A 22359-nucleotide genomic window follows, 5' to 3' on the forward strand; every position below is an offset into this window, starting at 1 on the left:
GTGCCTTAATAAATATTTCGTGTGCACTTGAAAACAATGTGTATTCTGTTGTATTGGGTGGAATGTATAATTATGAAATGACCTTCGTTATGCCTGGTAATATTCTTTGCTCTATAATCCGCTTTTTCTGATACTAATATAGCCACACCACCTTTCTTTTGACTAGTGCTAAGATGATATATCTTTTTCCATTCTTTTACTTGTAATCTGTTTGTGTCCTTATATTTAAAGTGCCTTTCTTACAGGCAGCATGTAGTTGGGTCTTGCTTTTTTGTCCAATCCATCTTTTAATTGGGATATTTAGATCATTTATGTTTAATATGATTGTTGATATGTTTAGGTTTTAATCTGTCATCTTGCTTTTTGTTTTCCACTTGTTCTACCTATTCTTTGTTCTCTTTTCCTGTTTTCCCTTGAAAACTGAGTATATTTATGATTCCATCTTTCTGTTGTTGGCGTATTAGATAAAATTCTTTGTTTCGTGATTTTAGTTGTTGCTTTGCGGTGTATAATATACATGATTAACTTATAATCTAGCTCCCAGTGATACTATACCACTTCACCTGTAGTCTAAAGAACCTTACAATAGTATATACTCACATTTCTCCCCTCTCTACATTTGTCCTGAAATTCTCATACATTTTATTTTTACATATGTTATAAACCCCACAATGCAGTGTTAATTATTTTTATTTAAACCATTATATTTTAAAGAGATTTTATTAAGAAAAAAGCCTTACATGCTTATCATGTAGTTCTGATTTCTAGTGTTGAAATCTTCCTTCCTGTATATAGATCTGTATTTTAATCTAATATCATGTTCCTTCTACTTAAAGGGCATCATTTAACATTCCTGTAGTGCGGGTGGGCTTGTGATGAATTCCTTTGGCTTTTGTGTATACAAAAATGCCTTTATTTCCCCTTTATTTTTGAAAGATACTTTCTGTGAACATAGAATTCTAGATTACAGATCTTTTTTTCTTCAAGTACTTTAAAGATGCTGCTCTAATGTCTTCTTACTCGCATTGCCTCACTTTAAATCTTCCCCTTTTTCACTCGTTTTGAGCCATTTGGTCATGATATGCTTTGGTGTAGTTTCCATGTTTCTTACGCTTTAAGTTGTTTGAGCTTTTTGGATCTGTTCATAGCTTTACTCAAATTTGGAAGTTTCTGCCACTATTTCTTAAAATAATTTTTCTGACTTTCCATCTCTGTCTTCTCCAGTTACTGATACACTAGACTGCTTAAAGTTGTCCTAGAGCCCACTGGTGATCTGTTCATTTTTCTTTTGCTCTCTTCTTCCTGAGTTTCATTTTGGGTAGTGTCTATTACTATGCCTGCAAGTTCACTAGTATTTTCTTCCGACATGCCTAATATGCTGATAATCCTATCCAGTGTATTTTTTTACCTTATATATTGTAGTTTACATCTCTGGAAATTTTATTTGGGTCTTTTTTAATGTCGTTCCTGTCTAAACTTCTTGAACATACGAACTACCGCTATACATCTAATGATCTTGTCTGCTAATCCGAACGTCTGTGTCAGTTCAGGGTCAGCTTTTATTATTTTCTACGCTGTGGCCCATATTTCCTGCCTCTCTGTATTGCTTGTACTTCTTTATTGGATGTCAGACACTCTGGCTTTTGCTTTCTTGGGTGATGGATATTTTTGTCTTTCTGTAAATCTTCTTGAGCCTTGTTCTAAATACACAGGTAAGACACTTGGAAACGGTTTGATCCTTTTAGGTCTTGCTTTAAGATTTGTTTTGTGAAACCAAAGAAATGTTTGATGTAGGACCAGTTCTTCCCCTTTATTAAAGCAAGATTATTCTTTGTACTGTACCCAGCGTTCTGTGAATTAGGAGTTGTTTCAGTCTGACTTGTAAGAGCAGACAGTATTCCTGTGAATACTTGATGGGAACCCTATTCATTGCTCTCTCTCTCTCTCTCTCTCTCCAGCTCTTTTCTTCATTACTCTGGGAATTTCCACCAGCTTTCTCCCTTCCTGCACTGTGGATGATAGCGTTCACCTCATTTGTTTCCTGTCTCTCAAAGATCAGTCTTCGTCACCTAAGGTCCAGTGTTTCGAAATATTGTTTCGTGTATTTTGTCTGTGTCTTGGTTGTTTCAGGAAGGAGGGCAAACCTGGTCTCTGTTGTTCAATCTTGGCTGGAAGCAGAAGTCATGCCCTTTTATTGTACCTAGTTTTCTATTTTAAAAACATTTAAAATTTTCAATGGAAAAATTCATCAGTCTTTACCTTAATGGCTTCTGTCTTTGGCGTCGTGCTTAGAAACACTTCCATGTTTGAAGGCTTACAAAAATATTTACTTTAATAAGTAAGGACTTTAATTGTCTTATACATTCAAATAGTTTATTAATATGGAACCCCGTATTCTAGACAATTTGGAAAGTAGCTAAAATGGAAGGGGAAACACCTGTAATTATATCACCAAGAACAAGGCTAATATCCATATTAACATGTTTCCTGTCTTGCATTTTTCTGTGCCTTCGTTTTCTGTATAGTTGTCATCCTCGTGTGTATGTCATTTGATGTGTGCATCCAGTACATTGTATCATCACCATTTTCCATGTAGCGACAGAATCTTCAAAATTGCATTTTAATGACTGAATTATGTTTCATCACATGATTATATTGCAGTTATACTGCTTTCCTTATATTGTTAAACATTTTAGTTATTTCTTAAGCAGAATCTATAAAACATAATTATCAGGCAGGGCATTTTTAGGGAACCTTAACTGCCTACTTGCACATTTCCCTGACCCTACGAGGGCGGAGAGGCAGATACAGGGCCCTCTCGGTGTGTCATTGCTCCCTCTCCAAGCCCACACCAGTGCATTCAGTAAAAGCCTGTCTGTATAAAAGCTAGAAGGAAAATAAAAACTTCAGTTCCCCAATAGTTCAGTCCATTCCTTATTACTCATATAGTTATAACTAAAAAGCTTGTAATTTATATTTTTCGTTTGTGTTAACATGGCATCTCAATTATTTTCTAATTATTATTTGTGCTTGGTCATTTTTAGGCAAATTGTTGTTCAAGTCAAAGACATCATAATGCAGAGTGCTTCATCAGTACCACCAAAAGATCAAGGTGAGATAAGCCACGCCAGGGAAACCGGTAATGCGTGTGTCGTAAAGAGCTTTAACTAACGCATTTAACGTCACTGTCCTCTAACCATAAGGTGACTTATTTCCTGGAACTAAGAACCAAAAATCCAATTACATACGAAAGTTGATTTCTTTTGGTAAATGACTTGAGTGTCTGTGGATCCCTGGTTTATCAGACGACGTCCCCTTTACTGAGAGCAGCCCGTCTCACCCCACGTAAAACTCACAGACGCCAGCACCTCAGCTGGTAATTTAGTTGGCGCTAACAGATGCCAAATGAAGTTACGGAGCATTGGCTTTAACGAAGCAGAGTGACAGGTGTTCTAGTGAGAAGGCTGTATACAGTATATATATTCTTGCACACGTATGCACACACAACACGCATGTAGAGAGAGAGGGGATGTTCGCTTATACATTTTTGACCTATTTCTTCCCATATACCCATTTAACAAAAAGAAACATAAAAGAAACCGTTTCCCCTCCATATGAATTTTTAAAAAGAAAATCATGGGTTTTTTTTTTTTCTTTTAGCAAGAGCTCCTGGACCTTTCAGGAAAGCCGTTTACAGGTGGAGATAGAGTCATTTCTGAATAAAGAATAACTAAATTTTCCTCAGTATAAACGGCAAAGTCTAACCTTTGAGAGGAATTCAAGTCTTTCCCCGGCCTCTGCTGATTCTCTTCCCTACAGAAGGTTTGATATGTGTGTGAGAAAAATAATGCCTTTAAATGATTCAGAACTGGGCTTCCTTAGTGGAAGGTGTAGCTGTTCGTGAAAGGAGGGCATTTGCTTTAAAGACCCCTGAACTGGAGAAAAACACTCTTTGTTTGCTCTGCCAAAATGAAAGGTGGTGGCATAACTGTGAAGAGTGTGGCGTCTGTGTTTGAAAGTCATTTCTGCCCCTGCAGTGCATAACCTTGGGTACATCACTTGACCTTAACTTTCTCATCTATAAATCTGTAAAATGAAGAAAGTAAGCCCTACGCTCTAGGTGATGTGGGGATTGAAGGAGGTAATGCATGTAAATCACTCTGCACACGGCTCCCCGCGGAGCGGGCCCTTATGAGGTGACAGCGGCTCTTGCTGTCAGGGGTGGTTATTAACACGTGGGCCCTGCCCGCCTCTGGAGGCCCATGCGGGAAGATGGGCATGGCTGCCTCCTGCTGGGGATGCCTCGCCGCCTTCAAAGGCCACGTGTGATCCCGGGGCGCTCATGGGAAGTGAACGCAGAGCAGACCCGCGGCTGGCTTCTCATCCAGGCCCGTGGCCAGAGGGAGAGTAAGAGCCCTTGAGAATCGCACACGTCCTAGCCCCAGACACTAGGGCAAGAGAGCGGACGGGGGCGAGGGGCAGGGAGAGCAGGCCCTCGTTAGAAGTTAGAAGTGTGCATGCCTGTGAGCGTTTCGGTATGTGTCCCCTGGGAGATTTCTGCACCTGTAGCCGATCAGTGTCCGAGCTGGCCTGACCTCCTGCCCCTGAGCAGGCGAGGAGAGGTGTGGCTGCTTAGAAGAGGGAGTGTTGGACTGAGCGTCAGGAAAGCTGGGTCCTGTCCCGCATATAGCCCCAACCAGCTGTGGGCCGCCAGACCAATTATTTTGCCCCTAAGCCTGGGTTTCTTACTAGCGAAGCCAGGATTCCTTGCCATTCTTTCCCAGCTCTAGCAGGTTACGAGTCGGGGTGAGTCACTAAGCAACGAGCTGCTGGGTTTCTGGCTGACACAGGGAAGTAAAGCTTATCTCCACTCACACCTCTTGCCTACTTTGCTCTCCTCAAGGTTTACTTTGTTTTGGTTTTGTGTCTACCTCTCTGAGCTGCTGTGTAAGCTTAGTTATTACCTCCATTAACTTGACCAACGTAGAAGATGCCCTCAAGCCTAGTGAGGATTCAGCAGCTCTCACAAATTCTGCATCAGTCTTTCCTGGGGCCAAAGGTGTGTAAGCCCCAAACCCAGGATTTGACAGACAAAGAGAGGTAATAACTAAAAGATCTCAATTAATCGAGGGCCTCAGTGTAATAGTCGCTCTACCTACAGCTTGACATCCGTTGTTTTATTTAATGCTCACCATGTTCAATATAATCTTTATTTCTGTGGTTCAGGGAGATTAGATTTTTTTTTTTTTTAACCAAGGTCACCAACCAGTTCAGTGACTGAGCTAAGATTTGAACCTAGATCCATCAAAATCCAAGACTGTTTGTCCCCTGTGTCATACTGTAAATTTATAAAGAAGATCTCTAATCTATTTTTAGATCATCCCCCTTTTTCTTCTCTGATGAAACATTGTGCTTAATTAAATATATGAATGCTTAAAGCTCTTTCAATCCAAAGTAAGCAGAAATTAGAATTTGTATCGTGGGGCGTTATGTCAGTAAGGAAAGCTATGAGGCCTAAGAATTGCCCGGTTATTCATTAATTTACTCATTTATCAAATGCTTTCTGTGTGTCCTGGATTACTGTTAATATTTTTTAACAAAGAAAAATGCCAGATTTTTAAATTATGATTTTGTTTTCATTTCTTTCATCAAATATAATCACTTATGGGAAATGAGAAGTTTGCTGATCACGTCATTCATTCATTAAATGCCGAGTGATTTATGTAATGAACTATTGATGGCTGTCTATAAATTACAGTGCATTCAAATTTCAGACTTGTAAGCACACACGCGCGCACACAGGCGCACACATGCACGTTATACGCGTTGACGTGTGAAATTCAGGTAGGACATCACAGCAGAGTTGTGGAGCTTGAGAAAATCCATGGCATCATATATGACACTATCTTCTAACAAGATTTCCTACAGTGCAGGCAGATTTAATGACCACCAAGACAGTACTTACCAGGAACTATGCCCGATGCTATGAGGGATCCAAAGATAAATCAGACAGAAGCCTGCGCTCTTACAAAACACAAAATCCTAGTCGAACAGCAGACATGTGTGTAATTAACCAGAATAAAGCATGACAAATGCTGTATTAGACCTGAGTGTGACATACTTGGAGAACAGTTGGTTGAGCCAGAAGTTTGAGGCTGGTCAGGAAACACGACAGGAGGTAGCGTTTGCTCAGGATGTGAGCACAAGTGTAGAAGTCAGTCAGGTGGGGTTTAGGGGTCACAGGATGTGGATTAAAGCTAGGAAAGAACTAGAGGAAACTAATTAGAAATTCCAGTGCCTTCTATTTAAATGTTTCCTAATTTTGGATAAAGAAATTAACATTGTAACGTCACTCAGATAATTTGTAGTATATTAAAAGCTTTCCATTATAATAGTGTCATTATTATCCCTTTCTGTGTAAAAGTATTACTTATAGAGTCTCCAGAAGTTCATCAGACTTATTTTGTTACAATTTTCTATCTTCTCATGCATTCAGGATTTGGAGATAGGATTTATGGTTTTCCCATAACTTTCTTTTTTGTTTGGTACTTTCAAACGATAAACTAATAAAAATGTAAGGACATGTATTCTGTGTTGGAAAACAGCAAATTGTAGCAAGTGATAAACCATGTTTTGGAAAAAAAAAAAAAAAAGGCATGAAAACAACATGATAAGGCCAACTACAGCCGTAACTTCCACTTTAAATTTGTTGAAGGAAAGAAAACCACCACAGTGACTGAAAATGCAAAGGCATTGATTTACTTGCCAGATGAGGAAACACACAAGTGAGCAGCCTTGCCAAATGGTTCTGTTAGAGGGACAGTTTATGTTTGTTATGTGCCAGGAAGAAGTTGACTGTAGTTGTGCCAGTTAAGGATTGAAGTGAGCACCTTGGAGAGGGCAGGATGAGTGTCAAGTCCCCACACAGTTAATTAACACAAGCCGCACTGTTCATTGGTCAGAAAAGAGTCTTAGGTCCCGGGAGGGTCTGTTTTGCTGGAGCCATTCAAACCTCTTAGATACTCGCCAGCTTCGCAATTCAGTTTTGCCATTTCCTAGGCAAGTCTGCTGTGAGTAGAAAGGTCTTAGAGGTCTTCTAACACTTTTCTCGGCTCTGTCATAACATTTGTATAGTTTAAACGCAGTTATCAAATTGTGAGTGCTGTTTTTATTCAGTGAGAGCAAGAATAAATGGCGCTGAGAAAATGGCAGATGCTTTGAGGCATCTTACTTCTTTTGAGTAAGAAGTAGTGGGTCTTAATGACCCCCTTCAGAAACACTGCAGTTAGCTAAACGCGCTCTGTACCATGCCTACTAGTTTTCAAAACCTGTGCATTATTTAACTGTGAAGCCAATAGCCATTACTGTCTTTCATGTGAATTCAGATTTGGAGCTGTGATAAAAAAGAAAAAAAAAACCCTAGATTTTCTGATTCAGTGAAATACTTTAAAAATAATCATGGCGCAGCCTAAAAATATATTCTTATGTCTTAGAGACATAAAAAGCTGTACTTACCTCTTACAGAAATAAACGTTTTCGGTATTAGTGAATATAGAATTTTTGAACTCAAGGAACACTTGGGGTAGGTAGTTAATAATGTTCTTTTTTTTTAAGTTTAGGAAAATGATCCTACTTATTTTAGACTCTTAGTATCAGTTGGGTTCTTTATGTAAACTTTGTAATGAATTTTCTGTCTTTGGCGGGCTTTAAAGCATCCTGGCATGTAGTGGTTTCTCAAATACATATTAAATTTTGTTAAAAGTGCTTTAAACTCTCAAACACTTTAAAAAAAATCATATTACTCGGGTGCTATGAAAAGATTTTAATCTTTGTTTTTTTATGAAACACCAAGCTGAAGTTGTCAAGTCTATGTGTTCACTTAACAAATATTTATTGCCTTTGGAGGGGCAATGAGCAAGGAGCAAAGGGGGAAAAAGGAAAACCAAACTAAGCTCTACTCTCTTATAGCTCAGTGTCAATGAATAAAACTGGGCTGTCTATCCAAGCAGGAGTTGACCTTTTATGAGGATTCAGCCTAAGAATGGCTTATTGTCTTGTTATCTAACTAAAGTTTCACCCTTCGAACATGGTGTTGGAGATGCTTCCCGAGCTCCTTTCCTGTCTTTTGTCCTCCGCAGCCCTCTCAGTCTGGGGAAAGAACACCAAGCTAAGAGCTGGACAGCTGAGCTCTGGTTATTCTTCTGCCCTTCTTTCTAGGCTCTGTGATCTTGGCCAAACCTGTGAGCCTCAGTCCTTTCATCTTTTGAATGGGGATGTTAATTTTGCCCTGACACAGTCCAATGAGATAAGGTACTGTTGATTCTCGTCACTTGCAGCCGTCACATTCTGTAAAGTCACCACAAACACTGAATTAGCTAATACTGCACCATGGCTCCTACGGGAAATGCAGGGTTAGGTTTCCTGTGAGCCTTTGGTCATTTTCATCAGCTATCAACACAAACCCTGGCTTTATGTGTGTTTCTGTTTAAAGACACCTCACTGAATGTATCTTGTTGATTCCTTGACATTAATTGGCCTCACAGATGCAGCATTGTAACTCATGCCTGAACAAAGCTTGTCGAACACATGTATTTTTTTCCATGAGGCACATCAGACTCTTCTAATGCTTAGGAACACTGCACAGCATATCAGCACTATGCTCGAGGGCTGTTTTAAGCAGTGAAATCACTAACAAAAAGGAAAAAAGTTTTCTAAATGTGGCGCTAAATAGACTGCAGAAAGGACACTTGTTTACAGTATGGGAGCTGAAACAAGGCAGAGCATCAACTACTGCTAGGAACATGACACACACTTTTTGCCTGTGCATGTCTACACATGACCACGACAGTGCCACCAGTGTGGATTTGGGGGTTGCAAGTAAACTTTAGCAAGCAGGTGAATGCACAAATACAGAATCTGCAAGTGAGGCTCAACCATGTATGGATGCACTTTGTAAACTCGTAGAGCGCGATATAAATCTCAGAGTCAGTTACAGAATAAAAGTTCTTTCGGAACGCAGATATAATAACTTTGTGTAAAGTTGATATGATCGGTGTCAAGTTAATCAGGTAATAAGTATATTATTTGAAAGTGACCACAAGTTCTTAGCTCAGTAAAGCTACAAAGACGACTCTTGCTGTGAACTCTGGCTCCTCAGTGCTCACATTTAATACACAGTAGCAAGGAGAAGCACTGTGACTTGAGGCTTTGCACTTAGTGGTTAAGGTGGCGTTGTGACCTCATTAAAGGCGCGGAGGGGCGTTCCCTATGTTTTACCAAAATATTATGTTTCTAAATATGTGACATTCATATGGAAACATTTTGATCTTAACTAGCGGTGTAAGTGCTGTTCTTGGGCTTTTGGTACCATTTTATGTTGCAGACCAAGTACAGATTGACATTTTCAAGCTGGTTTTGGTTAACTCCTTAACGTTGGAAATTGGAACTTTCCAATGTAATAACCTGCTGTATTAGTATGTTATGCTGTTGACAGAAGTACAAATGGAAAACACACACATACCTACAGAAATTTCCTTGTAGAACAAAATGGAAATGACTTGGGTGGCCTAAACCTTATCAGGTAGACCTCATATTGGGAGTTATTCTCCTATTTGAGATAAAATACTAGAGTCTGGAATATTCTTTTTAGTAAATTCGGTTTATGAGTATCTCTGTTGTTTGAAATAGCCCGATTTCCACTGCTTAAAAAGCAGGCTACTCACCGGATCATCTCCTCTGGCCTGTATCAGTGTCACTGTAGCCACTCGGCAGCAGAGTCCCTCAGAAACTCCAATTAACCATGTAAATGTATTTCATAGCATCACATCTCACTTTGTCAGAACCCCTGCTGCCTTCCTATGATTAACATAAATGCAGGTGCAAACAGCATTTATGTACTTTGATAGGAAGCCGTTGGAGACATCTCACCGTGGGACCCAACATTTTCAGATTGTATACATCTGTTCAGATAATGTATGCGGCCCCAGCAACAGGAACACAGGGATGGGAGCATCTGCCCCCAAGACCATTTGCCATATAGCAGGTGCTTGCATCTTTATTTATGCAGATACTTGGTCTGATAAGCTGAGTGGGGATGAAGGAAAGAATTTCGACAGCGGTATTCAGATGTTATGCAAGCCAGAAGTATAGGCTAGGCATTTTATGTTTGTAAAAGTCTACTACTAATAGGAATGGAAATTTGTAAGTCCAGTCACGCTTTGAATGAACATCTTGTCTTTAAATTAATTGGCACCAAAACCCTGAAAACATTTACAGAAATTCCAATGTCCAACTTATATTAGAAACAGCAACTTATTATTTTGGTTTTGATAAAGTAACTTTAAATGATTTTGAATGCATTTTGCTAAAAGTTCTGAAAGGAAAACAGTGCTCTGTTTTTTTCAAAGATTCTAATACTACTAAGAGAATCTTGTGATGATATTTCTTAAAATTGGAGAAAAAATGCAAATGTCATTAGTTTAAATATGTTATAAGATGTTCTGTGAATATAAATTGAGTAAAATAAATTTCAAAGCATTAACATTTATAATATTTTTGTCAAAAAATTTTTTTATTTAAGCTGTATTCTAACATTTCCAACTAGTGATATTTAATTATAATTTATATTTTTATTAGGATAAATTACCTTTAAACACTTCATTTTCACAACTCTGTCTCATGGATCTGCCGTATTATATTCTCACAAGGGAAAAGCGTGAAGGAAACAAAAACTTATCAACCAAAAGCAAGACATTTCCAGATTTTATTTTCTATTCTCATTCACATACACACACAAAAAATCAGAATCTTGAAAGAGCTTGAACTAGATTTCATGTAGTCGGCGGTTCTCAAACATTTTAGTTTCAGGCCCCTTTACGCTCTTAAAAACTATTGAGGACTCAAAGAATATTTTTTCACGTCAGTAGTGTCAAATGGGATTTACCATATTTGAGATTATAAACTGAAAAAATATGTATTTGTGAATTCATTTTAAAATAACAGTAATCTCACTACAGCTTAACATAAATAACATATTTTGTGTAATTGGCTATATTTTCCAAAGCAAAAAAATTAGTGAGAAGACTAGCATCGATTTATGTTTTTTGCAAATCTTTAAAGTCTGGCTTCACTGAAAATGGTAGGAGTCTCCTATCTGGTCCTGCATTCAGTATGTTGTGATATATTGTTTATGTTGAAGTATTTGAAGAAAATCCAGCTTTACAGTAACTGGAAAGGGAGGGAGTATTTTAATAGCCTTTTCAGGTAATTGTGGATGATTTTCTTTGCTACTACACCAAAATGTGTCAGGTAACTATACCTGAGTTTAAACGAGTCAGGTAACAGCTTAAAGTTTAGTTGTAACGTGAAATTTGAAACCACGTCAGTGTACTTCTTGTATTCTGTTACATTTAGGTCCATCGTGCAGTGTGTATTCGAAAACAGTTCACCGAGTTACGCAGATCTTCTATATATGTCATTTTATACAGTATTTTAAAAATCATATTTGTTAGAATAACCAGCAGTCTTACCTGGAAAATCACTAAGTATAGGGAAGCTTCAGTCTCCTGGTGATGGATTCAAGTTTTCCAAAATTCTAATGCTGCTCGAAAGAATGATTTTTATCATTGGCCATGGATACTGCCATGTATGCCTTGTAATGACAAGGCTCGTTCATTCACTTCTGAGAAAATGTCTGCTAGGTACCCAGGTCTGAATATGTTCTCTCAACATATGTCTGTCAAGTCATATGTTCTTTCAAGTCAAGATGGTTATTCCATGAAGAGCAGCTAGTTCAGCTTCAGACCATCACATGAGCACTGTTCCTCATGGCCACCGTCATGCCTCAATGAGCAGCAGAAGTGCTCTGGGGGGGATGAACTGCGTCATCGTACAGAATTTTTAAAAGGCCCGTAAGGATCAAGGTTTAAGAAAACTGAAATTTTATCCTGCTTTTTTGTTCTACTGAGGGAGTATGGTGGCAAAGGATATGGCTGCTTGGACAGCTTGCTGTCACTGCCTGAGTTCACTTTTACCCAATTACGTCCTTTGCTCCATCAACGCAACACGTGCAGAGGCCAACAGGGTAGAAAAGGCAAGTGACATCTCATTACGAGTATGAAAAGAGAGTGTGAGGACCCTCCCCAGGTTGGCAGACCATACTTTGAGAAACCGTGCTCTAGTCTAATCCTCCCTTGGTAAAAAGAGAAACTTAAGGCCAGGAAAGATTATGGTCTCGCACAGGCTCACTCCAGTAGTGAGTGAAAGAACCAAAGCCAGGCCTCTGTTCTCTTTCTCGCATGTAATGCAACTCGTCTTGTTTACCCCGAGGAGCTTCCCCCTCACCACCCAAAAAAGGAAAATTCTCAGATGCTCTGTCAGGGTGACTAAAGGGGCAGGACTTACCACATGAGGGATTTAGAAATTCTTCCAACGTTTGCAGACTTTTTCATTCAGTCCTAATGTTCTTTGTTGACCTCAGTTTTGGAAGCAAGTGCAATAGGATTTGAAAAATATCTGGGAAATTTGTATTATAACTGAAATTATAAAAGACCTTAGTAATGATTTTTTTCCTTTCATATTTGCTAATCATAAAAAACCTCTTGAAGTCGGTACCTAAAAGTGTTATTAAATTGATTGTGTAATTGATGCTTTTAAAAAGTTACATTTTGACATAAGCCTGGAGGGTTTGTTCATCAGAAGCTCTGTAAAAGGCCACAGAGTTTGGGATTAAAATATACACACTACTATATATAAAACCAACAAGGACCTACTGTATATACAGCACAGGGGACTCTACTCAATAACCTATAACAACCTATAACGGAAAAGAATCTAAAAGAGAGTAGATACACATGTATACATATAACTGAATCACTTTGCCGTACACCTGAAACTAACACAACACTGTAAATCAACTGTATTTCAATAAAAAATAAAAAAAAGAAGAAGAGGAAGGCCACCACGGAAGAAGCCTGGCTTTTAAGCACTAGGGCACTGTGAAGGGACTCCCTCTGTGTTAATTTCCTTAAAATCTTAAATTTCCTGTAAGTCTCCAGTAGCCATGCTGTAGACTCCTGTTAGGAAAAGGAAGCGCGCGTTCTCTCCTGAGGGTTACACTCTGATTCGAAAAGGTTAGTCAAAAGGATCTTCATTTTCCCAGCGTCGAGATGGATGGTGTGGCACTCACAGCCGCTGGAGGAGACAGACAATATAAACAGAGTCATCGCCAAACCCCTTCCTTAAGTTCAGCGTGTTGGAACGGAAGGAGAGCAGCTTTGGGGCCAGAGTGGGTTCACACCCATCTCTCACCTACCAGCTTGTGACCTCGCCAGGAAGATTCAGTTCCTGCATCCGTGGCCCAGAGATGTTACTATCAAGAGCGGGTGGAGGATGAAGTGAGATCATAGCTTAAGCACCGAATCTGACTCTTGACGGAGGGACATTTTAGTCCTTCACAAGGAGGTTTAAGGGTTTAGGGTGAGGAAAGATAGAGTTAATAAGTAGAAACGGGGAGCATATACTCTACCTATGGTAAATTTTCTCACAAAGAAAAGAAAGGAGATAGGGCAGTAGCTTGAAGAGGAGAGAAAGCCCAAGGATTATTTATGGTTGTTGGTTTTGTTTGTATAGTTTCTTGTCCAGCAGAAACACAGGAGAAAGCAAGACAACACAGCTGAGAGCTATCAGGTCACTCATTTAGTGAATAACGTATTGTGCGATGGCCACGTACCAGACAGGGACTAGGGACCGAGGTCCTGGCAGTGAACAAAGCCAGCCCCTGCTTTCTTGGAGCTTACATTCTAGTGGGAGGAGACAGGTGATATAATCTCATTATAAACATAAGTGCTGTGAAGGACAATTAAGGAAAACAGTTGAGCACCTGGGGCGGAGCACGGCCTTCAGGTGGGATGGTCGGGAAGGCCTCCTGAGCTCCGGGGCTCGCTGATGGTGTAGGAGCCCCAGAGGCAGCGGAGGGGCCTGGAGACAAGTGTGGGTGCAGCACGGTGTTGGGGACACCCCATTTCCTGATTCTGAGATACACATCTTCTCACCTTTCATGTTTCAGGACTCGGGGCATATGGTGTATATTTAGAGCAATAGGGCCTCGGCCTCCTGATCCCCACCCCAGGAAAAAGTAACCATATTTGTGTTGTATAATTAAAGAGGAGAGTTTAGAAGTAGGAAGCGGGGCAGTGACCTCTCTCTTTCGCACAAGGTGTCAGTCACTTGAAGCTGCTATCACAAAGTACCATGGACCGAGTGGCTTCCAAACAACAGAAATTTATTTCTCAAGTTTAGAGGCAGAAAGTCCAAGATCAGGTGCCAGCGTGGTCAGGTTCTGGTGAGAGCCCTCTTCTGGGTGGCAGGCTGCCATCTTCTCAGTGTACGCTCCTGTAGCAGAGAGAGAGGAAGAGAAGTCTCTGGGGTCCCTCTTATAAGGGCACCAATCCCACTCATGAGGGCTCCACCCTCGTGACCTGATTAGCTCCTAATACCATTACACTGGAGGTTAGCATTTCAATATGTGAATTTGTGGGTGGGGAGGGAAGGCACAAATACTCAGTTCATTGCAAGGTCAATGCCAAAAATTACTGACGAGAGAGAGCCATGGGGGAAGCATAGGGTGGGGCAGAGGGGTGGGGCCTCAGACGAGCAGTGGGAGAAACCTGGGCTGGTCCCAGTGAGGGACTGAAGGGAGTCTGCTAGGACAAGAAACTGACTATGGAATCAGTCTGCAGTCTCAGACTGGAAACCTGACATTTATGATGTTGTCCAGTGTTCACAGCGGTTGGATTTCTCCAGCACCAGGCAGCAGGCAGTGGGAGTGGAAAGCACGGGGGAAGTAGGGGAACCAGGCGGGGTAAGCACTGTGGAAAGACGCACGGCATGCCGGGAGTATCCAGGGATGATCAGGCAGGAAGCCAACTCCAGGACCAGGAGTATTTACCTAAGTACACATACCTATGTACGTGCAGAGCCTCGGGGAAAAAACGCAGGTGGACTGTGTCATCACTCCATCCCCTTGGAGAAAATGGGGAGTTAACTCTTACATGTTCCTAACCTGTGGACGAGAGTGAATGTTTCCTTCAGCCAGGTCTGTAGTTGTCATCCAAAGGACAATAAAGATATTGACGGAGGAGAAGCCGGGCAGAATTCAAAAGGAAAGGAGTCCAGATTGGTCCCACACCTTTCACACTGCAAGGCCTTTGTGGTTTTGTACCTCAGAATCTGTACAGTATATGGGGGTTAGCTCACGGAGGTCCAGACTGGTCCGCCCCAAGAGTAATAACTACCACAAGCCCGGGACCTTGGTGCCAGCAGTGCCTGGTGCTTCCTTTTCTTTCTCTTTATTTTCTTCCAAGTGTCAGTATCATAGGTGGTCTCTCTGTGTTAAGGTAAGATGTACCTTGATTGAAGAAATGAGGAACAGTAAAGATTTAGCAAGCAGGAGTTTTAGGGAATAATTATCCACATAACAAAGAAATACGTGGTGCTGTACATTTGTACTTACAAATCATGAACTGTTTGACATAAAAGCTGAGGTATAGAAAGACCTCCAGCAAAAAACAAAAATGTCCTAAATCAGTGTGAGTTGTGAAGATAAAATATCTGTACAACTCTACCATAAAGCCGTGGAACCATTATTTCAGTTTTTAAAATGCAGTTTGCACATTCTTTAAAGATGTCTGTTCTATATATATATACAGCAAATCTACTTTTGAAATTATGGTATAAAAATAAGAATATCTTTGTGATTCCAGTCCCTTGCTTTTAACTATCCTGCTGTTGAAACATTGTGATCTTTACACTCTAGTTTCATAATCATGGTATTTTGACCAAAAGCAAGAGCTTCCTGCACTGTCCTAGTTTAGTCGTTCCAGCTGACTGCATGTTCTGATGTTGAAACCTTGTCTTTCCGTTCATCCCACTAAGGAAAAGGTTTTCTTCACCAACTATCATCCCAGATATGTAACTGTTCCAACTGATATTGAAATATAAGGTGTAAACAGAAGGGGTCCATTTTTAACTCGGTGGTGGAAGATTTCTTGCCCTGAGACGTTTATGTAGCTCACTAAAGCCCTTTTGCAGGAGGTGTTTCCCGGCTCGCCAGTCCTGTTGAGAAACAGCTGACTCAGAAGAAGTCCGCATCTCCTGGAAAGACAGCGCGCACAGGTATTTGTTCTATGGGAGTTAGAGTGTCGAACGAAGTGATTTGCTGCTTTCACCTTGATGCGGTCCAGTTAGCAAGGGCTTCTCGGTTTCAGCTGTGTGACTCACCTGAACGTTCACAATCCTAGCAATATTAACAGCAAAAAGAATAACGGGAGGATGGGCTTAACAAAGCATCCCTCTGGCTCGCTTTGCGTTCCTCATAGATCATTAGCTCTTAGTCAAATTCTGGCGCTACTCCGTCATTCTTAGATTTGGGTAAAGATACCAAGTTGACTGCTGTGTCATAGTGAATAAAATCTTGCTCACATTACAGGGTTTTTTTGTTTTTGTTTTTGTTTTTTGCCAAAATGATAACTAACTTCATCTTTCTCAATGCATTAAAAATGAGAATATATCATAGTTTTTAACTGTCTTTCATCAGAAGCACTTGAAATTAAAAATAGTTCCTCCCAGAAATGAGGACTGATACGGGGGCTTAATTAAAATGAAGGAGAAATTCACTGAAATTGAGCATTATTAAAATGTAGTGCTTTTTAAATTTTCATTTGGGACATTAATTATATGACCCAAAAAGAATAATTAGCTACTTGAATTTAACAAAAACCACATTGTGTCATTTTTTTTTCTTTTATTGCCGTTAGTGTTTTAGGTAACTGGCTTTTAAATTTGTTCATAAAGAGTGCTTGTTTCCCCGTGCTTCATGACATATTCACATATCTAATTTGTTCAATTTTATGAGCTACAGACCCTCTTTGGATGCTAGACTTTTCTTTCTATAAACAAGCTATCTTAAACTTACTTCTTAATGATCCCCCACCACCACCGCAGCATACTGAAATCTACAAGTGCTGTCAAAGTTCTGGTTGCCCTGACCCACCCTCTGACAGTCCCCATATTTTCTCTTCCGAATTGAGAAACCCCGTGGCCATTGCTCTCACCGTCCTCCTGAGATGTGGCCAGAGTCGCTAGTCCCACTCTAGACCCCGTCCCTCCCAGGACCCCTGAGACCTGGGCTGACCCCCATCCCCTGAAGGGCCACCAGGGGAGTTTTGTCCCCTGCTAAGCCGGAGAACAACAGCAGTTAGCATCAATGCTCGATATAAACAAAAGCAGAGGAGGGTGTCCCCAGAGAACAGCTCTTTACAATGCACGTATGTGCACTCCTGTTCACTAGAACTGTCCATCTGATTATAGCACTTTGTCAACTGGATGCAGAAATGGGGGGCGGGGCAGGGAAAAGAGAGCCTGATAGGCTGGATCAGATGTAATAAGTGAGCTGTCAGAGAGACGCCAGAGAGAAGTGCTTTACAGGTTTATGGGGAGCATCATTCACAAGTAATAGTTATTTCTTCCCGCTTTCCTTGATTTACGTCTCAAGAAAGAAATGCCCTTTAAGGGTTTACTGCTGCTGCCGTATGATTCACGGTCAAGATTTGTGCGCTTTTTCCTCCCACCAAAAATAAATGTCAGGAGCTTCGTACTTCTTGGCAAGAGAAGGTAGGAAACTGCCGAGAATCTAATATGTGGTAAGCACTACCCTGGCACGTTTAATGCGTACCTTCTTCATTTACTCCTGACAGCGACCAGATACTATTATGCCCATTTCATAAATGGGAACATTCAGGCTGAGAGAGTGACTCTCCCAGACCACGAGACAGAGACAGGAGTTGAACCCAAACCCGTGATCTTACCGCTAGAGACTGTGATGGTGACTGTCACCATGCGTAATAGCTTCCAGGCAGCAGGTAGACCTGGGAAGAGCCTTTGGAGTCACGCGGGCCAAGGCTTGAGTTCCAGCCTGTTACCCGCTGGCTGCAAAACCGTCATCTGTAAAATGCACATAACAGTAATTCCTGACTCAGCGCGTTGTGGGGATTAAAGGACATAACGCACGCGGAGCATTTTGCACAGCACCTGACACGTAACTTGGGAACATGCTTGCTTCCTTCGTACAGTGTCAGATTTCCTGAACTTGGGCTCCTAGTAGAATGACTCTAGGCGGGCTGAGTGCTGTAGATGTGTGGACTAGAGTGATGCTTGGCATCCCGAGTCCTTGGAAACAAAGCACCCGTGTGCCTGTGTTGCCAGCACGCTTTACGGTGCCATCTCTCCCGCCAGCACTCAGTACAGCCCTGTAGATGGCGCCGCAGAGCCGGGACATGCAGGGGAACGGGTGGGCGATGGCTCCACGTGTTTGTAGGTTTTTCAACAAAATTAAGTTGAGCTCCCTTGTGTTCTGAGACGTTTCTTTCATCTCAGATTTCTCCGGGGTTTTACCATGCTTGTTCTAACCAGAGACCATCCTGGGAAACAGTTTGAACCCCAACTGGAACTTATTATTGGAAAGCCAAGTGGGAGGGAGAACAGGGATGCCAGCCAATAAAATTGAACATAGGGTTTTTCAGTTTAATAAAATTAAAACCTAAACAAGTCCTAAAAGTTTTGGCTCTTTTGTGGCCAAGACTTGGCAACACTTGCGCTCCGAGCCTGGAGCCAGGGGCTGCGTCAAGAGCGGGGGACCCCCTTTCTCCACCTGCTCTCGGCTCCGGCTTAGCCGCGGGCCCTCCGGTCCCCACAGGTGGAATGAGGGGCAACCATGCCCAAACCAGCCAAGGGTCGGGTGGGAAGAACTTTGTTCACAAGCAACACTGCAGGCCTTGGTTCATGCCGGTGGAAATCAGGAAGTGAGCTGCTTGCAGCTCTTGGACAGTCGCCTGCCCCGTGTTCCTGCCTCTTAACACTGTTTGCGGGGCCACGTTGTGGCACAGTCAGATGGGGCTGGCTCAGATGCGGGCGCGCGGTGTCACTGGGCCCTCGGCTTCCATCCGCCGCCTGGCAGGGCAGCCGACGCGCACCAGCCCCGGGCTCTGGAGGAGATGGAGGGGGACGCACACGGTGCTTTCTCCGGACAGATACCTGGCCGCCTTTCTGGGTTTGTCAGAACCCTGTGGATAGGAAGTGGGAAACTCAACTTTGAATATCCGCTTTTACCTTCAGGTGACTATTACCTTTTCGTCAGTTCTCTAATAAGTGGGCTGTTGGAAAGAATCATTTGATGGTAATTGAAGTTTGGAGATATGACAAGCCATTGCTATTTCAATTTTTTTTCTTCTCCTTAAAATCCAGAGATAAAAATTATATTTTGGAGCTAATTAGGGCAATTTTGTAAAGAATTTTCCCCCTTTTGAGGGGAGGATGAAGGAGAGGAAGGAAGGTCACTGCTTTGCATTGGAATGGGACGGACCTGGGTTGTGTGGATTTTGGCATGTAATTAACTTCCTCAAGCCTCTCTTTGCCTCATCTGTAAAAGGGGACAATAATGTTTATTTGCAGAGTTTGCATAAGGATTCAATTAAAAGACCAGCACAGATTCTAGACCATAATAAGGACTCATTACCTCCTCGTTTTCCTTTAATCCACAGTTAGATCAAATTCTCACCAACTGTAAATGTCACTCTTCAAAGTAATTGTTCAATATGCTTAACATACTAAAAACAGTCCACATTTAAACTCCTAATACTACGTATTTGCATTGTAGAACTGTGCAAAAATTAATTTTACTGAGTGAGGCTTTTATGTTTTCAGTTTGGAAAAGTCCATGTTTAGTGCCTGAGAGTCCTGTGGGTCTCTCTGTGTTATGGGTAATCCCGCAGGATTTCCAGAAGTGATGAATGTCAGTAGAAATTTCGACTTACCATTTAGTGCACAGTTCTGTGAAATCTGTAAGTTAGTAGGTGGCAGGTGACGGGGTTTAGATCACACCATCTGGGAGAGGCCTTGTAAATGTGTCATGGAATAAACCACTGTTGCAGCTACATGGCCAAGAAAGACTTCCCACAATCAGACATCTCGGTGTTTTAAAAAACTTAATGGCATTTGCAGTTTCTCTAAACACTCCTATTGATCAAACCTCTTTAAAAAGAAAAAAAAAGAAAACCCCTGTAGTTATTATAGAATAACTCACCTTTATTGCAGACTGCCCTGTTTTATTTTAAAGAGCCAGTGTTGGGAGGAACAGTTCTCAGGACTGCGGTTGTCCTTCGGGGATGAGCTCTGATGCTTCTCAGGGCTGCACATTGGGGGGTACTGATAAACTGCCTGTCAGACGATTCGATTACTTCCCTTATCATTAGCAATTCTTATCATTAAGTAGGCAAGGAAAGTAAAAACCCGAGATGCTCTCAAGGTGTCATCTGGACACAGTCATTTACGTACAGATGCACACTTACCCATCACAGATATCCCCACGGATACCCCTTTGCAAAACGGATCCAAAAGGGAAACTTTCATTTTCCTTTTATTCATTCAAAAAATATTAGTAAGTACCTCCTGTGTGCCAGGCCCAGAGAGTGTTCAGTGGGAAATGCACATTCATCTCACCCCGACCTGTACTTCCCCCGGTGGCTCCACCCCGAAGGCCACACTAAGACCAGTTTCTTTAGTTTCCTTTGAGAGATATTCTGTGTGTATACAGGAATAGATTTGTGTGTGTTTCTCACTGCTTTTTTTTTTAAATCCCAGTGATAGCATGCGATAAACCTCACATCTCGGAGAGTATTCCATATCAGTCTAACTCATTCTTCTTTTCCACTGTGGTACAGTATTCCGTTGTATGGTTGGATGAGTATTGTATTAGTACCCTGTTGCTGGACGTTTTAGTAATTCCTAGGCGTTCTTTTTTCCTTCTGTTTTTGTGGCCTCGCCGTCTTTCTCCTGCCTTGCTTTTCTTCTGATGCATCGTTTCATTCCCTATCACTGCATCATTAATGATTCTGGGAGGCGGGACTCAGCACCACCTTCGTGAAGACCCCACCCTTGTATGTAATCCCCAACAGATCCGGGCAGGCATGAGCGAGTTAGTTTACTGTGCAAGGCCTTGTCTTCCCACCCCACAGGTTTCTCGTGACTAGCTTGTGGTTAGTGATCATGAAGCCAGTTGATACGCTCTTCTACGCCAGCACCCACTTCTTGGAATTGCAGGGAACTTGAGGATGACTCTGCGGCGGGCCCCGTACCTCTCACCCAGGGCCCTGTGGTCTCAGGCCACCAGGCTGCTCGCCGATCAGTGTTCTCTGTTGCCAGGACAGCTGGTTACCCTAAAGAGTTTCCTGTGCTCCTGGACCACGGTCGGCCTCCTTTTCCTTTGACTGCCATTGCTCTTTGTGTGTGATTTTATTTCCACTGTAATGGACGAACTCTTGAAGATCAGTTGAAGCACATCCACTGTTTTTCTTTTTTTTGGCGGTATGCGGGCCCCTCACTGTTGTGGCCTCTCCCGTTGCGGAGCACAGGCTCCGGACGCGCAGGCTCAGCGGCCATGGCTCACGGGCCCAGCTGCTCCGCGGCACGTGGGATCCTCCCGGACCGGGGCACGAACCCGTGTGCCCTGCGTCGGCCACCAAGGAAGGCCGAAGCACATCCACTTTACATGTATCATAATTAGCTCCCTCCCTCGCCTTTGGAATGGTTCAATAAAGATAGTTGGTTTCATTGCTGGAAACCTTAACTGTCAGAAGGTTGCTTTCTTACACTTGGTCATAAAACCTAGGAAGCCCCTTCCCAGTGGAAGTCTTCGGGGACCTTGACGTGACCTTGACCACCGGCTGTTGCTTCAGCTGCATCTTCTCTTCTTTGTTATTTCTGCTCCTCGTTGTGCTGACGTCACCCTTCTCTGCCTCTGAGGGTCCGTTTTCTGCTTGTAGCTGTTCCTCCTCTCTGATCCCCGTCTTTTTCCCTCCTTGCATGTCTGTTTCCTTTCAAGCGACGTCTACTCCGGAGCTTGCTTGTTTCTGCCACTATCTGTGGGGTTCACATCCCAACAGCATCACTTACGGTCTCTCTTGTTCATTCCTCAGGTGGTTCGGCAGTTGGCCTCACCTCCCCCCTTATCTCAAAAGGTTTTGTTGTTGTTTGGTTTGGTTTTTCGTTTGTTTGTTTGTTTTTACATCATGGTGCAAACCCATTTCCTTATGCTGGCAGTGGGCAAATTTTCAAAGTAATTTGGCATTGTTCAAGCTTGCTTTTATGGTTTTTTTTTTTTTCTTTCAGCCACTGGTCACTTTATCACAAATACCACTTACAAATTAAATAATTATCAGATTTCTGAGCCCATGCCTAACCCTGTTCCAGGCCCTGAAGAGGCAGATAAACTCCCCACCCTCGAGAAATTCACTCCAGGGGCGGGGG

At 42.0% G+C, this 22359-nt stretch overlaps 1 protein-coding gene across 5 annotated transcripts in view; it reads left to right on the plus strand.

Annotated features, from left to right (window-relative positions):
* ZNF438 (zinc finger protein 438) overlaps positions 1-22359 on the plus strand; it is a 139584-nt gene that overhangs the window by 110571 nt on the left and 6654 nt on the right. For 4 of the 5 annotated variants that reach the window (XM_024750132.1, XM_024750133.1, XM_024750131.1 and 1 more), the window contains 2 exons: positions 3045-3112; positions 16090-16173. In XM_024750132.1, coding sequence (XP_024605900.1) covers positions 3076-3112; positions 16090-16173 — 121 coding nt within the window. In that variant the 5' untranslated portion in view covers positions 3045-3075. Of the gene's footprint in view, positions 1-1958; positions 2075-3044; positions 3113-16089; positions 16174-22359 lie in introns of all 5 variants that reach the window. The other variant, XM_024750128.1, reaches the window with a different exon arrangement.

The sequence above is a fragment of the Neophocaena asiaeorientalis genome, unplaced genomic scaffold (assembly GCF_003031525.2).
Source record: "Neophocaena asiaeorientalis asiaeorientalis breed wild unplaced genomic scaffold, Neophocaena_asiaeorientalis_V1.1 scaffold4, whole genome shotgun sequence".
NCBI classification, from domain to species: domain Eukaryota; kingdom Metazoa; phylum Chordata; class Mammalia; order Artiodactyla; family Phocoenidae; genus Neophocaena; species Neophocaena asiaeorientalis.